Source organism: Macaca fascicularis, chromosome 11 (assembly GCF_037993035.2).
Source record: "Macaca fascicularis isolate 582-1 chromosome 11, T2T-MFA8v1.1".
Classification (NCBI taxonomy): Eukaryota; Metazoa; Chordata; class Mammalia; order Primates; family Cercopithecidae; genus Macaca; species Macaca fascicularis.
The window spans coordinates 72,274,126-72,292,597 of NC_088385.1; the positions used below are offsets into that span (position 1 = coordinate 72,274,126).

At 39.3% G+C, this 18,472-nt stretch overlaps 2 protein-coding genes and 1 long non-coding RNA gene across 5 annotated transcripts in view; 1 reads left to right on the forward strand and 2 right to left on the reverse strand.

Annotated features, from left to right (window-relative positions):
- MSRB3 (methionine sulfoxide reductase B3) overlaps positions 1 to 4,658 on the forward strand; it is a 195,551-nt gene extending 190,893 nt beyond the window's left edge. For all 3 annotated transcript variants that reach the window (XM_005571455.5, XM_005571453.5, XM_015431158.4), the window contains one exon: positions 903 to 4,658. In XM_005571455.5, the coding sequence (XP_005571512.3) occupies positions 903 to 1,070 (168 nt within the window). In that variant the 3' untranslated portion in view covers positions 1,071 to 4,658. The remainder of the gene's footprint in view (positions 1 to 902) is intronic.
- The window catches only part of LOC135966261 (uncharacterized), a 169,670-nt gene continuing 153,346 nt past the window's right edge, over positions 2,149 to 18,472 (reverse strand). Inside the window, exon 4 of the long non-coding RNA XR_012420444.1 lies at positions 2,149 to 4,887. This is a non-coding gene — a long non-coding RNA (uncharacterized lncRNA). The remainder of the gene's footprint in view (positions 4,888 to 18,472) is intronic.
- On the reverse strand, positions 5,621 to 6,117 carry LOC102117348 (large ribosomal subunit protein eL32-like). The gene has a single exon (XM_045365566.2). The coding sequence runs from the start codon at positions 6,087 to 6,089 to the stop codon at positions 5,682 to 5,684; it is 408 nt and encodes a 135-aa protein (XP_045221501.2). The 5' UTR covers positions 6,090 to 6,117; the 3' UTR covers positions 5,621 to 5,681.

Below are 18,472 nucleotides of genomic sequence, written 5' to 3' on the forward strand. Positions count from 1 at the left end.
TAGATATCTAAGTGTGACATGTACCTTCCTTTCCTGGAGCTGAACCCAGCATCAACGCAGTTAGTGTAGGGGTATTCACTGAGCCAGCCTTTTTGGAGAAACTTTCTCTGGGCTGGATTTCTCTCAAACACCAACATGATGCTCCTTCTGCCTCTGTCTAGACCTTATGTCTCTTCTTCCCCAGCTTTTTGAATAGTCAGTAAACTTGATTTTAGCTAAACAGCTTATTCCTTTTCTTTATATTATAGTTCATTTGGATAAAGAAGCCAACATGACACTCTACTTATTGGAAGCCAGGAAAAAAACAATTGTGTACGCTAGAGATGTTTCCTTTTGCTACATTTGCAGCCCTGGTGACTGTGACATAAATCCATTGAGCCTTGCCATTGCTTCGCTGAGTTCCAAGAACATCCAATGCTTGTCTGATGTTAAGTTTTACTGCCCATGAAAGCAAACATCACCTCTGTCATGGCCAGTTAAACAGTATCTTTTCAGTGGACTTCTGCATATCTGAAACCCACCCATCCAAAGCCAAAAGTAATGCCAGGGGGAAAGATTTCATTCTGCCATGTTTCTTACAAGGGAAGATCAAGGGTCAACTTGATTCATAAAATTACTGCAGTCATTTTTCAGCCGGCTGAGAGACTTCACAGATCAAAAAATACAGTGGCTCTTAAACGATTTCTGATATGCACAATTCTGGTGTTTTTTATTCTCAGCATGTGGCACAAAGCCTGCCAGAAACCATCTTTGCGGCTATTGACAGGCGGATTAGAAATCATCCACGATGGTTTCCTTCATTTCTCTACAGGCTGATCATCCATTTAAACTGCTTAATGTGAATTCCTCTCAAAGCCTGCTTTGTACATGCTTTTCCCTGATGTTTTGTTCTTCTCTTGCAGTGTGGTGCTCACCTTGGGCACATTTTTGATGATGGGCCTCGTCCAACTGGGAAAAGATACTGCATAAATTCGGCTGCCTTGTCTTTCACACCTGCGGATAGCAGTGACGCCGCCGAGGGAGGCAGTGGGGTCGCCAGCCCAGCCCAGGTGGACAAAGCGGAGCTCTAGAGTAATGAGAGTGATGGAAACAAAGTGTACTTAATGCACAGCTTATTGAAAAAATCAAAATTGTTTATCTTAATAGATATATTTTTTCAAAAACTATAAGGGCAGTTTTGTGCTATTGATATTTTTTCTTCTTTTGCTTAAACAGAAGCCCTGGCCATCCATGTATTTTGCTATTGACTAGATCAATAACAGTTTATAGCTTTAGCAAATGGAGACAGCTTTGTGAAACTTCTTCACAAGCCACTTATACCCTTTGGCATTCTTTTCTTTGAGCACATGGCTTCTTTTGCAGTTTTTCCCCCTTTGATTCAGAAGCAGAGGGTTCATGGTCTTCAAATGTGAAAATAGAGATCTCCTCTGCAGTGTAGAGACCAGAGCTGGGCAGTGCAGGGCATGGAGACCTGCAAGACACATGGCCTTGAGGCTTTTGCACAGACCCACCTAAGATAGGGATGGAGTGATGTCTTAATGAGACTGCTCAGCTTTGTGGAAAGTTTGAGCTAAGGTCATTTTTTTTTTTTCCTCGCTAAAAGGGTGTGAAGGTCTAAAGTCTTTCCTTATGTTAAATTGTTGCCAGATCTGAAGGGGCATACTGAGTGTTGTGGCAGAGAAGTAAACATTACCTCACTGTTAGGCCTTTATTTTATTTTATTTTCCATTGAAAGCATTGGAGGCCCGGTGCAATGGCTCACGCCTATAATCCCAGCACTTTGGGAGGCTGAGGCGGGCAGATCACGAGGTCAGGAGATCGAGACCATCCTGACTAACACGGTGAAACCCCGTTTGTACTAAAAATACGAAAAATTAGCCGGGCGAGGTGGCGAGCGCCTGTAGTCCCAGCTACTCGGGAGGCTGAGGCAGGAGAATGGCGTGAACCCAGGAGGTGGAGCTTGCAGTGAGCCGAGATTGCACCACTGCACTCCAGCCTGGGCAACAATGCGAGACTCTGTCTCAAAAATAATAGTAATAATAATACAAAAACTAGCTGGGCATGGTGGCGCATGTGTGTAGTCCCAGCTACTCTGGAGGCTGAGTCAGGAGAATTGCTTGAACCCAGGAGGCGGAGGTTGCAGTGAGCTGAGATCACACCACTGCACTCCAGCCTGGGCAACAGAGTGAGATTCTGACAAAAAGAAAAAAAAAAAAAGAAAAGAAAAGAAAAAGAAAGCAGCATTGGAATGTAAAACAACTGTAAAATATTGGGCCCCACTTGGTGTAAAATTCAAAAAGAAGAACGCCTGTCCATCACCTTTTTATAAGTCCTTCTCTCCACACCTAAAAGCAGCTGCAGCTGGAAGGGCATTTTGGTAAATTCCACTGTGTAAAATAAAATATTAGGGGCAACACACGTCATCAAGGCAGCAGGAATGAGAGAGAGCAGAGAAGATCAAGGATGAAGTCTTGAGTACTGAAAAATTCAGTGCTGGGCAGAAAAACTGACAGGACACTACAAGTAACAAACAGAATCCAAGGGGGGGTTCCTTGTGCACGGAGCTCCAGGTGACCTCTGGAGAGACATGGGGATTCACATGGAAAGCTAAAACGGAAGCTCAAGTTTCATACTCAACATAATCTTCTGTGTGACAAGGGACAAGCCATTTAGCCTCTCTGTGCCTATTTCTTCATGTATAAACTGGGACTCATAGTATTTGTAAAATGTATTGATACTCTCAGGGCAAATTCACTATATTGCTATACAGTTGAGATCAGTGTTGTAAAATTGAACTGATCTGGTTCTAATTGCCTCAAAGGCCAAAGCCCAGGCATTTGAAATGGAAAGAAGCAGAGAGGAGGCTGACTTAGCTGATTGGTATGGAAACAGTTGGGCCAAGAGCCAGAATTTTCCTTTGTAGCAACACAGCTAGTTTTACTTTGAGAAGCTCTGCTCAGTTGCTTTATAACATTAAGTCTGGTGGAATGGATGTCACTGTGCACAATAAAGTTTTCACAAGTATAAACAACGGTGATATAAGTCAACAGTGCTGTAGCCAGGTGTGAAGGTATGGTGTGTGATGATTGTACATCGTGTTTGTAGCTTTGGATGCTAATCTTGAATTGTAGTTTAAAATATGTATGTATTTTTGTAACTCTTTGAAAGCTTATGAAGACTGACAGCTTTCCTTGTAAGCACTAAGACAAAAAAAGAAGAGGGACATTTGACAATTTTAAAGAAACAAGAAGAAATTAGAATGAAAAGCTGTGACAAACAGTGTCAGTGTGGCCATGTCCACATTCCTCCATGTCTCTCTCTACAGGCACCTTTCTAAGAAGCCTGACATCCCGGTAGACTCTTTATAGTAATGTACGCTTGATTCCAGATGAGCCCTGATCTTATCTGGATGCTCCGATAAGAGGTTTCCATCTGAGCATCCAGATGCTCCCTCAGATTCCAAGACATTTCACCCGAGGCCCTAGATTCACTCGGGAATTCGTACACTTCACGTCTTTCTAGAAATGAGGTGTAAAATTTAAGACCAGACCTCAGCCATCAGTGTCCAGACCATCCTGGAAGTCTTTCCCAACCTCACAGAGAAAGCCCTAGTATTTCCCAGTGACCCCAGGATTCCATGTTGGGGCGGCCAAAGAAATAGGTCTCTTCGGGCTTTGCCACAGCCTGCAGCCCATCCTTCAGAGGCACACACAGCACCTCTGGGCTGCTCCAGCTCTGTGGGATAGCCTCCCCTGGGGTCCGTGGGATGTGGGCCACAGTGTTGAGGGAGACAAGGAGGATCAATCAGAGGCCTCTTGCCTCTCCACAGAGACTGGATTGTCATTGTTCCTTCATTTATGTTGCAGGGCTTAACATTTCACTCAAAAAAAGCCCTTCTTTTTCTAATCCTTAGTCTTTGTTTCAAGGAAAGCCAGTTTTTCTTTTACCACATTTTCCAGGATCAACTTTAAGAAAAACGCAACATCTATTGAAAAAAAGTGGGATGTATGCATGTGGTTTAATTCCAGATTGCTTTTGGGTTTAAGTGGTATCAAATTTCAGTATATTTCTGTCTTACGTGAAAGAAATATATTACTAAAACGTCAGTGAGCAATAATGTCAGCTGTCGAGCACTAGATTTATTTTTGCAGGATATGGAGTGCAATGAACTGAGTCAATATGGCGAGGTGTATGTGATCTGTGGGAGTTATGCCATTTAACATAGGAAGTGCATGGGACTTTCCCTCTCTGCACTCCAGCTCTTACTGTACCATTAGAAAATGCAAAAAGTACAGCCCTACGTTCAAACAGAATGGATCTGAAGAAAGCAATATCTGTTGTATTAGAGAACATTCCCATGTGTTTATACTCTTCACTTCTTAGATGCATTTAAATTCTTAATGCAAATGACGTAGCAATTTGAAAACTTCTCCGTATTAATTGTGTTTAAAAGTCTTGCTTTAAATAAAAAAAAAAAATGGTAACAGGGATTATCTTTTGTTTTGAAGGTTAAATATTATTTTTGCCTTAGATAGCTTTGTAATAATTTTTCTCCAGACAGTTCAAAACTTTTGAAAAATGACATGAATTTTCATTAAAAACCCTTTTCCTATGTTTATTGTATACAAGAATTATGCAATAAAATTTCTTTATAAAAATCTTTTCTTCTTTGATTCCTAAAGACTCCTTTTATTTTCAGCAGAGATACATGGACTAGAGTTCGTAGCAGACTGTTCTGTTTGCCTCCTTAACCAGCTGACAAGTCTGTAGTCTGTATAGAGAGCCTTTCATCTGATGCAGTTTTTGAAAGTTGGGTTTCTCACAGTAGGGTCAGGTCCAACTCTCCATACCACAAGCCCTGGGAGAGGCCTCCAGGGATCTGAAAGACTGGAGGAAAGGGAAACATTTGCAGAATTACTCAACCTTCACCTCACCTCAGCAAAATCTTCAGTAGCTTGTGTATGTTTCTTTGCTTAAAACATGGATTTGGGAGTTCCACCATGAAAACTCTGCGGGTAAAAATGCAGGAATGATACCACGCTGATGCCTTGGCTTCTGTTAAAAAAATTTGACAGAAAACTTATACTATCGTCGAGGATTGGTCTCTAGGGAAGTATATTAGGAGCTTTCCACTGCTTACAGATGATTTCACTGATAAAAGCCATCTCTACAGATGAGTTTTGGTATTGTATTATTTGTTGTTGAAATGTTGAGTTGTTTTGTTTTGTTGATTTATTTACTTTAGGAGGCAGAAGTGAGGTGATGAAGACTTTTGTTCTTCAGCCAATTCTTTAAGTCATATTCCTGGGATCTTAAAATTCACAGGCCAGCAACTTTATGTAGTGTGCCTTAGAGCACTGCTTTTCATAGTGTAGTCCTCAGACACTGAGGCATCAGCATCACCTGGGAACTTGCCAGAAATACAAGTTTCCAGGCCTCATCTTGGGCTTCCTTAATCAGAAATTCTGGGCTGGGGCCTTAGCAATCTGCATTTTAGAAAGCCCTCCATGCGATTCTTGTGTTTATTCAAATTTGAGAACCACCGCCTTGGAACTTTTAGGGAGAAAACTTCAATTAGTATTAATTTTAAAGGCATTTATATCTGACCCTCGAAAATGGCTTTTTTTTTTTTTTTGGCAGTTTTTACATTTATTTAAACAGAAAACATGCACACGAGCTGTCTACTCATTTTCTTCACTGTGCAGCCTGGCATTGGGGTTGGTGACTCTGATGGCCAGCTGGGCAGCTCTTTCCACGATGGCTTTGCGGTTCTTGGAGAAAACATTGTGAGTGATCTCAGCACAGTAAGATTTGTTGCATGTGGGCAGCACTTCCAGCTCCTTGACGTTGTGGACCAGGAACTTCCGGAAGCCACTGGGCAGCATGTGCTTTGTTTTTTTGTTGCTCCCATAACCAATGTTGGGCATCAAGATCTGGCCCTTGAATCGTCTACGAACCCTGTTGTCAATGCCTCTGGGTTTCCGCCAGTTACGCTTAATTTTGACATAGCGGTCTGACTGGTGCCGGATAAACTTCTTGGTTCTTTTTTTGACGATCTTGGGCTTCACAAGGGGTCTGAGGGCGGCCATGATGCCGAGGAGGAGATGGCTGCCACCCTTTTCTTTCTATAGGGGTGGTGGATAGTTTTTCCAAAATGTCATACCTTTTAGCTCTTCTCGTTCCTCACTGCCCATTTGTCTTGTCCTGGAGGACTAGCCTGTCTTCATTCACTAGCACCACCTTAATTCCTATGTGCATTTCTGGACTGAGCCTGGCCCGCCCAATGGTGCTTCCCAGTGCCTTTCTAGACCACAGGATATCCATGGCAGGGTTCATCACAGTAATTCCAAGAATTAGAGAGCAGACCTCAGTGTATAAATTTACGTATCACCTTTCCCATCTCTTCCATTCTCTTGTGCTTCCTTTCAACATTATCATCACGTTTTTTAACCATTTAAGAGATTTCTTCAAAGGTGCCATGTACTGAAATCTTCAACTCTTTTTTATCAGAAAACTGTTATTGTTACCCAGATCTTAACAACAAAATGACTTTTGGAAGATACTGGCATTCAAAAAAGGTTGAATTTAAAAACTGTGTTTGGGACAAGCTTACTAGCACCCCATACAGGTTTCAAACCAGAGCTCATTGTGCTTTGCACAGCAGATTGAAATTTCACCATATTTTGATGATTTTTTACCTGAAAAAGCCCTCTGCCATAGAAGAATATTCTGGCAAGAATGCTTCCCATCCACTTACTCCCAGAAGTCAGTCTTGTGGGCCAGTCTAGGAGGAATTGGCCTGAAAATGACTGTAAGCTCTGTATGAGGCAGCTCTGACACCCCTTGCCCAAAACACCTGAAAGGCTGTCCTGTGGATGTAAGGAGCTTTTATGGAACCCTCATGAAATAAAACCATGGTGACCTGAAATTTGGGAACCAAATCGGATTCCTAGCCCACATGAGATTTTCCTAAGTTTTAGTTGATTACAAAGCCATACCAACTTGTCAGATTACAGATGCCAGGAAGTCTCTCTCTCTCTTTCTTTCTTTCTTTTTCTTTCTTTTTCTTTCTTTCTTTTCTTTCTTTCTTTCTTTCTTTCTTTCTTTCTTTCTTTCTTTCTTTCTTTCTTTCTTTCTTTCTTTCTCTTTCTCTCTTTCTCTCTTTCTTTCTGTCTCTCTCTTTCTTTTTTCTTTTTTGTAGTCTCACTGCTCTGTTGCCCAGGCTGGAGTGCAGTGGCATAATCTTGGCTCACTGCAAACTCTGCCTCCCAGGTTCAAGCGATCCTCCCACCTCAGCCTCCCAAGTAGCTGGCATTACAGGTAGGCAACCATGCCTGGCTAATTTTTGTATTTTTAGTAGAGATGGGGTTTCACCATCTTGTCCAGGCTGATCTTGAACCCCTGACCTCATGTGATCCATTCACCTCAGCCTCCCACAGTGCTAAGATTACAGGTATGAGCCACCACGTCTGGCCAAGGAGCCTCATTCTTATTTCAAGGTTTTCAACTCTCCTCCCTGCAATGTCTACCCTGCTATTCCCAGTAAACATATACTCACTCACCCTAATTATCATGCAGGTGAGACTGGAACCAGACAAATTTTCTGGAATAAGCAGAAGGGCAAGTTGATCAATAATTAATAAGTGCTTAGTTCAGCACAGCCCTGACATGGGCAAGGTATAGAAGTGTAAATAACTAGAAAGCAAAGTAAAAGAGGTTATATATATAAAGACAGCCCAGGAGAGAGTCATAATTGTTAAGCTGCAGTTGCCTGAACTTTATTTCCAAGGCCTTCAATCCCACCACAGGATTTCTTTTTACCTTAATGATACTGTGGATTGAATAACCTCTGTCAATAAGTCAGGCACTTGATCAATTATTTCTACTGTGCGGTAGGTAGTCTTATCCTCATTTTACACATGATGGTGCTAACAGCTCAAAACAGTTAAGACAAATTACATAGCTAGTCCATGGCCAAGCTAAAATTGAAATCCAAGTTCCTGTGACTTCAAACACTGAGCCCCTAGCTCCACTCTGGGCTGCCTCCCATGTACGACACTGGCTGCTTGGATAGTGTTCAGTTGTGGTGAGTTTGAACCTGGGGGAAAATGTAGATAGCATTTCTTATTTGTTTCAAGTTAACTGCAATTCACACTTCCAAGATACATTCTGCATTGTAGACTGTGTTATTTCAGAGAGGCCTAATTAAGCCTTTGTACGTCTTGATTTTCTTACACTTTGGTGACAGAGAGTTTCATATTTTTCTTCAAAGGGCTAACTTTAACACTCCTAATAATTGTTTTTTTAAATTAAAACAATTTTTTTACTTCAATAGCTTTTGGGATACAAGTGGTTTTTGGTAACACGGATGAATTCTATAGTGGCAAATTCTCAGATTTTAGTGCATCCATCACCCAAGTAACACTCCTGATAATTTTAACTACCACAGCAAAAGAAAGTCCTATTCGGGATTCATACGGAAAAAGGAAAGAATAGAGGTGATACTAAAGATGCATTTAACCAAAATATTCAGTTTCTGGCATAGCTGATCCAGCTCATCCTTTCTCATCCAAAAAGATATAAAGCCCAGGTGGTGGGGGTAGGGCACCTTTACCAGTGTCGCTAAGTCAGACTCTACCATGGGAGGGTGAAGGAGGAGGACAGGTTTGTGAGGGCTCTCACCACACTCAGAACCTGTCTGCAGCACACATGATGGACCTATCCCAGGAACTGATGGAATAAAGAGGTTTGTTTCTGTTTGATTACAATTCATGACAGATTGATAACTGCAGAGGCATTCGAACTTGGGGTTTTCCCCCCTTCTCTTTAACACCAGAGCTTAAAAGGCTACTCAGGCATCTGGTGTTTGTTAGATGGCTGTGTTGCATCATCCTTATGATTGCTGGGGAACATCTCCTAGCATTCGAGCGATTGGAGGAAAGACTATGGGGCACAAAATGGCCTCATCCGGTTTACATCTTCATTACTGCGCTTCTCGCATACCTGCTTACATCTGGAAAAAATCTCCAGGTAAACCTCTTGGGCTCTTTCTCTAAAGAGTAACTGTAATTATTAGGGCTATACCCAAATTCAGCTTAGAATAGGTATTTCGCTGAACTTCAGCCAAAACCCTGTGCCTGTCTAAAAGAGATTTTCTTTTTTTACATCCAATTACATAGGAGGGGCCTTTTCCCCACACATGGCCAGTGGGGTTCCTGATTCTTTATGCCCAACACTTCTATTTGTGCCCTTAGGGAAAAGGCCTTTAGGGAAGAAACAGAGATCTCTTCAAATCTCCTCAGTGTTTTTTCCTCACTACCAAATCCCAGAATTCTAATGTGGATTGCAGATCATGTCAAAATTTTACAAATGCTGAATCTTTACCCTGCTAGGTACTATCACAAACTTTACCTTACTAACCAACAGCATCAAAACAAAACAAAGAACAACAACAACAAAAATTGCAAACAAAACCGACTACCGTCTCTGTTTCCAGCCTATCCCTCTAGTATATGGAGTTCATCCATTCAGCATGATTTATTGAGCACGTACTAGGGTACCACGTAGCATGCTTGGCACAGGAAACCCCAAACTGAGTGAGACTCCCTGCATCATGCAATTAGCTGGAAAAACAGACATGCAGCTAATTATGCATAACACTGGCATGTTGCATAGGGTTATGCAGAAGTGTGAATTAAATGTAATGAAAACTAACTGGGAGAAGCATGAATTATCCTCCCCTAGAAAAGGGATGAACTAATTATTTTGATAAGTAGTGGTTGTCTAGGATCGTCTCATAAGATGCTTTTCTGCATTTGCTTCCCCCCTCCTTTTTAAGACATATATATATACATATACATATATATGTATATATGTGTGTGTGTGTATATATCCAGATACACTTCATTTTACTGTGCTTCACTTTATTGTGCTCCTCATATAGTGCTTTTTTTTTTTTTTTTTTTTTTTTACAAATTAAAGGTTTACTGCAACCCTGCATTAAGCAGGTTTTTGGTGCCATTTTTCCAGCAACATGTGCTCACTTCATGTCTCTGTGTCACATTTTGGTGATTCTTGCTATATTTCAAACTTTTTAATGATTATTATTACATCTGTTATGGCAATCTGTCATTTAATAATCTTTGATGTTACTCTCATAATTGTTTTGGGGCACCACCAACTGAGCCTATATATATGGCAAACTTAAGAAATGTATGTTTTGTGACTGCTCCAATAACCAGTTATTTTTTTTGTCTCCCTCTCCTTGTGCCTCCCTGTTTCTTGAGACACAACAATATTGAAACTAGGCCAGTGAATAACCCTACAATGCCCTCTAGGTGTCCAAGTGAAAGGAAGAGTCACATGTCTCTCACTTTAAATCAAAAGCTAGAAATGATTAAGTTTAGTTTTTAGTGCAGAAGGTAGGTCGAAAGCCAAGACAGGCTTAAAGCTAATTCTCTTGCACCAAACAGTTAACCAAGTTGTGAATGCAAAGAAAAAGCTCTTGTAGGAAATTAAAAGTGCTACTCCAGGGAATGCATGAATGATAAGAAGCAAAACAGCTTTATTGCTGATACAGAGAAAGTTTGAGTCATCTGGAGAGAAGATCAAACCAGCCACAACATTCCCTTAAGCCAAAGCCTAATCCAGAGCAAGGCCCTGACTCTCTTCAATTATATTAAGGCTGAGAGAGGTGAGGAAGCCACAAAAGAAAAGTTCGAAGCTGGCAGAGGCTAGTTCATAAGGTTTGAGTGCCAGGTGTAATATAACAGTGCTATAATGTAAAAGTGCAAGGCGAAGCTTCAAGTGTGATGGGGAAGCTGCAAGTTATCCAGAAGATCCAGCCAAGGGAATTGATGAAAGTGGCTACACCAAAAAAGACTTTCAGTGTAAATGAAGCAGCCTTCTATTGGAAGATGATGCTACCTAGGACTTTCGTCACTAGAGAGAAGTGAATGCCTGGCTTCAAAGCTTCAAAGGACAGGCTGACTTTCTTGTTAGGGTCTACTGTAGCCGGTGGCTTTAAACTGAAGCCAATGCTCATTTATCATTCTGAAAATCCTAGGGCCCTGAAGAATTATGCTGAAACTACTCTGACTGTTTTCCATAAATGAAACAACAAAGCCTGGATAACAGTATATCTCTTTACAGCATGGTTTACAGAGTACTTTAAGTCTGCAGTTGAGATCTACTACTCAGAAAAATGATTTCTGTCAAAATAGTTCTGCTTACTGACAGTGTACCTGGTTACCCAAGAGCTCTGATGGAGATGTACAGGGAGGTGAATGTTGTTTTCATGCCTGCTAATACAACATCCACTCTGAAGATCAAAGGGGAAAGTTTTAAGTCTTTTTATTTAAGAAGCTGAGGCGGGAGAATGGCGTGAACCCGGGAGGCGGAGCTTGCAGTGAGCCGAGATCACGCCACTGCACTCCAGCCTGGGAGACACAGCGAGACTCCGTCTCAAAAAAAAAAAAAAAAAAAAAAGAAATACATTATGTAGGGCTGTAGCTGACATAGATGGTGATTCCTCTGGTGGATCTGGGCAAAGTAAATTGAAAATCTTCTGGAAAAGATTCACCATTCAAGATGCCATTAAGAATATTCATGACTCCTGAGAGAAGGTTAAAATGTCAACATTAACAAGAATTTGAAAGAAGTTGATTTCAACCTTCATGGATGATTTTAAGGGGTTCAAGACTTCAGTGGAGGAAGTAACTGCAGATTACTGTGGTGGTGGGTGGTGGAAATAGCAATAAAACTAGAATTAGAAGTGAAATCTGAAGATGTGACTGAATTGCTACAATCTCATGATAAAGCTTGAACAGAGGAGGAGTTGCTTCTTAGAAATGAGCAAAGAAAGTTATTATTATTCTTTTTTTGAGACAGGCTCTTGCTATGTTGCCCAGGCTGGTCTCAAACTTCTGGGCTCAAGCTACCCTCCCGCCTTGCCTCCCAAAGGGCTGGGATTACTGGCCTGATCCACTGCATCCAGCGTGAAAAGTGGTTCCTTGAGATGGTATCTACTCCCGGGGATGAGGCTGTGAATGTTGTTGAAATTGCAATATAGGACTTAGAACATTACATGAACTTTTACAAGGAAGTATATAAATGGGAAAAGAGCAAAAATTAAAAATACTAAGACGACACCACCAACAAAAGAATATTACATAAACTTAGTTGGTAAAGCGGCAGTGGGGTTTGAGAGTACTGACTCCAATTTTGAAAGAAGTTGTACTATGAGTAAAATGCTGTCAAACAGCATTGCATGCTACAGAGACATTGTTCATGAAAGGAGGAGTCAATCAGTGCAGCAAACTTCACCACTGTCTTATTTTCAGAAATTGCCATGGCTACTCCCACCTTTAGCTACGACCACCCCAGTCAGTCAGCAGCCATCAACATTGAAGTAAGACCCTCCACCAGCAAAAAAAGGCTCAGATGATCATTAGCATTTTTTAGCAATAAAGTATTTTTAAGTAAGGTTTGTACAATGTTTAGACATAATGCTATTGTAGGCTTACTAGACTACACAATAGTATAAAAATAACTTTTATATGTACTGGGAAACCAAAAAATTTGTGTGACTTGCTTTACTGAAATGTTTACTTTATTGCCATGATCAGTAACTGAACACATAGAATATCTTCAAGGTATGCCTGTATGTATGTATGTGTGTGTATTTATATGTATATGTGTATATATGTATGTGTGTTTGTCTATGGACACATATACTTATATATACACACACACATACATACCTACAGGCATACCTTGTATGTATATATACAGAAAGAGAGAGACAACCAAAGGAAGAGGAGGAGGAGGAAGAGCTTAGGGAGAGGTTTCAGTGCCATTTCTTCCATTTGTGCATCCCACACCTAAGAAGAAAGCAGACTCTGTCAGGTCCTTCCTACCTGCTTACACCTCTGGTCTACTCCCTCTGCTCAGGGCAGAGCTTATCTGGACCTCTGCAGCATTGCCAAACTGGCTTCCTGTCTCCAGGCTCTCTCCCCTCCTCCTAGCCTCCACAATGCAGTCAGTGACCTTTTGAAATTATAAATCTGGGTACCTGGAATCCACTGCAGGATGTAGTGCAGACACACTGTAGCATGTGAAAGCAGGAATTGCTACATTTTTTACCAAAGAAAATAAATACCATCCTAATTTCCAGGACCTGTGACTATGTTACCTTACATGGCAAAATGATAGGATTAGTGCCTTATAAAAGGGTTGGAGGGAACTAGGTAGGCCCCTTTTTGCCCTTCTGCTCTTCTACTATAGAAGAACACAGCATTCAACCCATCTAAAGGACACAGCAACAAGGTGCCATCTTGGAAGCAACGATTGGGTCCTCAATACAAGCGAAACCTGCTGGTGCCTTGATCTTGGACCTCCAGACTCTAGAACGGTGAGAAATAAATTTCTGTTCTTTATAACTTACCCAGTCTCAAGTGTTTTGTTAAAGCAACACAAATAACTAAGACAATGTCAGAAGATAAAAGCTTAACTAGAGAGTCAATGAAAGAAGTAGTTTCATAGTTTACCTATGAAGAGAGAGTGATATGGGAACCAAGACTCAGTAGTTGGGGTAAGGATGTCATCCAACAGACCCTGTGTAAATTCCCACAGTACTTATGTATTTAGGGGCCCTATTAAAATGTAACTTATGTCTTGGAGTTATCATGATTACCTCTGTTGTTTAGCTCTTTAAGTTCATGTTAGAAGCCCAGAATAGCACAAATACACATGACATTGTATTGGGAGGTAGGGAAAACTTTAAAACTAATTATAAAAATGTTTATCTAAAATAAGAAAAATTAAATAAAATAAGCTTTGACAGTATAGGTAGTCATCACTTTGCATGATTCCATTATGCACAAATTTTAGTTACAGCTTCATTAAATAATACTAGTCTACCAGCAACACAGCTCAAATTTCAATTATCACAGTAGATTAACTGTGAAAAACTTCATAAGGTATTAACAAATAAGAAAATGCAGCAAAGAAATGAAAAGCGATAATGCTGGAAGTGAAATAGAATCTAACATAAATGGCGTTATAGAAGAAACAGGGGATCATGGATGTCCACACTGCCATCCTTTGAGACACTCTAGGTTTGCAGCCAGAGAATATAGTGAAGGCAAACTTATTGACATTAATGAGGAAAGTGGAGGTGATGGAAAGGATAAAAATGCCTCAGAAGAAGTGACACTGTCAAAAGAAAATAAAAGGTCTCCGTAGAGCACCTCTTGGAGATATTTCACAACATTGAAAGAGCAAAGGGTGAAGTGTTGGAAGTGGATCCAAAAGTAGAAAGGATATGACCATTCACCCAGGCATAGAAAAGATGGTCTCTCTGCAACTGCTTTTCCTGCCCCAGGGACAGTAACTACCATAATCTGGAAAGAAGACAGTGTCAATATCAAATAAAAATGGAGGGATGCATTCCCAAGCAAAAGGTGTTATTTGTGAATATTCAAAGAACAGAATTACAAGTCAGGGCACACTCAACAGACTGGGGTGGCCCCTGGTGTGTCCAAAGAACAAAGGAGAAGTTTGGGCTTTTGTTGGGAGAGAGAAAAACTACATAAATTGTCTTGAAAGAAAGTTTGTTAACACTTGTGGCTATGCCTGAGCTGGGGAGCTCTGGTTGGTCAGTGGTGACAGTTACTACCTCAGTAAAACTAATCTTGGCCTGGTGTGGTGGCTCATGCCTGTAATTCCAGCACTTTGGGAGGCTGAGATAGTAGAATCTTTTGAAGCCAAGAGTTCAAGACCAGCGTGGGCAGCACAGTGAGACACCATGTCTCAAAAAAAAAAATTAAAGAATTAAAAAATTAGCTGGGAATGATAGCATGCACCTGAAGTCCCAGCTACAGGTGAGGCTGAGGTGAGAGGATCACTTGAGCCTGGCAGGTTAAGGCTGCATTGAGCAGTGATTATGCCACTGCACTTCAGCCTGGGCAACAGAGAGAGACCCTGTCAGAAAAAAAAAGAAAAGAAAGAAAGAAAAAGAAAGAGAGAAAGAGAGAAAGAAAGAAAGAAAGAAAGAAAGAAAGAAAGAAAGAAAGAAAGAAAGAAAGAAAGAAAGAAAGAAAGAAAGAAAGAAAGAAAAGAAAGAAAGAAAGAAAGAAAGAAGAAAGAAAGAAAGAGAAAGGAAGAGGAAAAAAGAAAGAAAGAAAAAGGTGGGAAGGAAGGAAAGAAAGAAAGAAAAAGAAAGAAAGAAAGAAAAAGAAAAGGAAAAGCAAGAAAGAAAGAAAGAAAGAAAGAAAGGAAAAGAAAGAAAGAAAGAAACAAACAAACAAACAAACTAGTCTTGAAGTCACAGCAAGTTGTTTCTATTTAAGTGGTCCCCTTGTCACCTGCATGTTTTTTTCAAGGCCTCTTGACTCTATTTTAGTTGGATGTGACAGTGATATCTCCACTTTGTATAATAAATTATCACAATAGTCACAAACTAAAATGTATTTATTGAAAGTAAATGCAATTGGAAGATGCAGACACAGCATGGTGAAGATGTGAAAAAGCAAGTATTCAAACAAATTACATAGTGCAGAGATTTCCTTTGCAGTTGCATTAAGAGTAGATGTTTCTAGCACATCTTGGCTTATGGTATTTGCTGCATTTGTTTCAATAATGCATAACTTTTTTGTGAGCCAAAAAAGAAAAGATGGAAATAATCAATTTAATAAACATAATGCTTTATGGCAAACTCTGTTAGGTGTGAACACCAGTGAGGTGGCTGCTTTGGCTGGAGTGTTGGGGAAAAGAATGTTCCATGAGATTCCAGATTCCACAAGATTCCTGATTCCACAGTTTCTAGATTCCACGAGAAGGTTCTGGAAAGAGTGCTGCATGTGAAAGTCACCCAATGCATTATTTACTTGTAGACAAATGCTCAGCTGAGGGACTGAAGCCAGAAGTGCTACTGTGTGTGGTTAATTTTAGAACATAGGTCATGGAAATACAGTCAAATCTTTATAATACCTTGCAGTGAGATAAATAATATCTATGAAAATATTTTATACTTGCCAGCTATTTCATGGAAGGGTTATCATTCATCAAGATGAGTTCTTTTTAAGAGTTCCAAGAAAATATTTTATACTTACTGGGTCTATTTCATGAAAGGGTTAACAATCATAAAAATGAGTTCCAAGTTAAAATTTAAAATTTAAATTTAAAAAGTTTAAATTTTCCGACATTTTCTGTGATGACAATTGTCTGCCCGTAGTATCCTATTTAAAAATTATCTTTGAAAAATACACTCAATCCATTCTTTCAGGTAAAAATGCCATGTCAACAATGCATAATTGCTGCTGCTCTTTATTTTATTTTATTTTATTTTATTTTTTTTAAGAAAATCAGGTCTGGAGAAAGCATTTTGAAAATGAATGTTTGGAACTGCTTCCATTGTGTGATTTTTATTGAAGAAAAAGATGTTTGTGTCTTACCTTAAAGAATCTCATGTTTGTGTCTTACCTTAAAGAATCTTTCATAACTGCATGCTCAAAAAACTTGAGATCAGAATTTTAAAACCTGTTTTTAACGCTGTTCAATGGCATTTGAAAATTTTTTAAGTATTTTAAAAATATGTGAATATTTTCTTTCTATTTGAATAATTGTTAGTCATACTCATTGACATCTGAGAATATGAAGACCTGCTGGTCAAAATTCCACAGATACCACTGTACACCAGCGTTTGAGATTAAAAAATGAGTATCATGATCTGTAAGCAAGCCTGACATGCACCTTTCCATGTGGGACATTGTTGTAGAATGCAGTTTTCAGCTATGTCAACCACTTCCGCAAATATTAAGATAAATTGAATTTAGATCCAGACCTTTAAACACTGTTTCACAAATTCTTAAACCCAGGTTTTAAAAAATAAGGATGTAGTCAAATCACACTGCTGTCATTAAAGATATTATTAACATCTTATTTCAGTAAAGGTAAACATCTTTATGCCATCTTAAATAACATTAAAATTATTTTAAAATTCATGTTTTAAATTTTTTTCTCATCTTTTAAAATTGTTCACTTTGCATGTATTTTAGAATTGAATACTATATTACTATAGCAGTGAACATACATAATTTAAAAGTGAATGTACATATTAGGTAGACATGCTAACATTTTTCATTTATGGAGGTGTAGGATCAAGAAGTTTGGAGACCTCCATTTAAGAGCATAGGCATTATAGTCAAATGTCTTTGCTGGATGCTTTCTAGATATGCTGTGTTCTTCTATAGTAGAAGAGCAGAAGGGCAAAAAGGGGCCTACCTAGTTCCCTCCAACCCTTTTATAAGGCACTAATCCTATCATTTTGCCATGTAAGGTAACATAGTCACAGGTCCTGGAAATTAGGATGGTATTTATTTTCTTTGGTAAAAAATGTAGCAATTCCTGCTTTCACACGCTGATATATATGTATGTATGTATCTGTCTATCTATCTATATCTATCTGTCTATCTAACTAGCTGTCTCTATCATCTATCATATCTATCTGTCATCTTTCCCCCAACTTTATCAAAGTATAATTTACAAATAAAAATTGTGTATATTTATGATATACAATGTAATATATATATATACACACACATTGTGAAATAATTAAATGAACCTGTTTACCATATCCATCATCTCATATACTTATTTTGTGTGTGTGGTAAGAACATTTAAGATTTCCTCTCAGCAATTTTTAAGTATACAACACATAACTAACTAACTATAGTCATCATCTATACAATAGACCTCTAGAAACTATTCATCCTGTCTAACTGAAACTTTGTATCCTTTGAACAAATCTCCTCATTCCTACCCCTCAGCCCGTGGCAACCACCATTCTAATCTCTGCTTTTATGTTCAGTATTTTTAGATTACAGATATAAGTGAGATAATGCAATATTTGCCTTTCTGTGCCTGAATTAGTTCACTTAGCATAATGTCCTTTAGGTTCATCCATGTTATTGCAAATGACAGCGTTTTATATACCACATTTTCTTCATTCTTCATTCATCGATGGACATTTAGGTTGGTTCCACACTTTGGCAAATGTGACTAATGCTGCTTTGAACATAGGAGTCCAAGTATCTCTTTGATACACTGATTCTATTTTCTTTGAATATATACTCAGCAGTGGGTTTGCTGGATCATATGGTAGTTCCGGTTTTAATTTTTTTAGGAATTTCTATATTATTTTCTGTAATAGCTGTACTAATTTACATTTCCACTAATAGTATGCAATGGTTCCCTTTTCTTCACGTCCTTGCCAACACTTAGCTTTAATCTTTTTTATAGTAGTCATTCTAATAGGCGTGAGGTAGTATCTTGTTTTAATTTGCATTTCTCTGATAATTAGTGATGTTGAGCATTTCCTCACACACCTGTTGGCCATTTGTATGTCTTCTTTTAAGAAATGTCTATTCAGATTATTCGTCCAATTTTTATCTGGGTTATTTGCTTTCTTACT

Bases quoted from the DNA above. Each gene is read 5' to 3' on its own strand.
- LOC102117348 (XM_045365566.2), bottom strand. From the start codon at position 6,089: ATGGCCGCCCTCAGACCCCTTGTGAAGCCCAAGATCGTCAAAAAAAGA.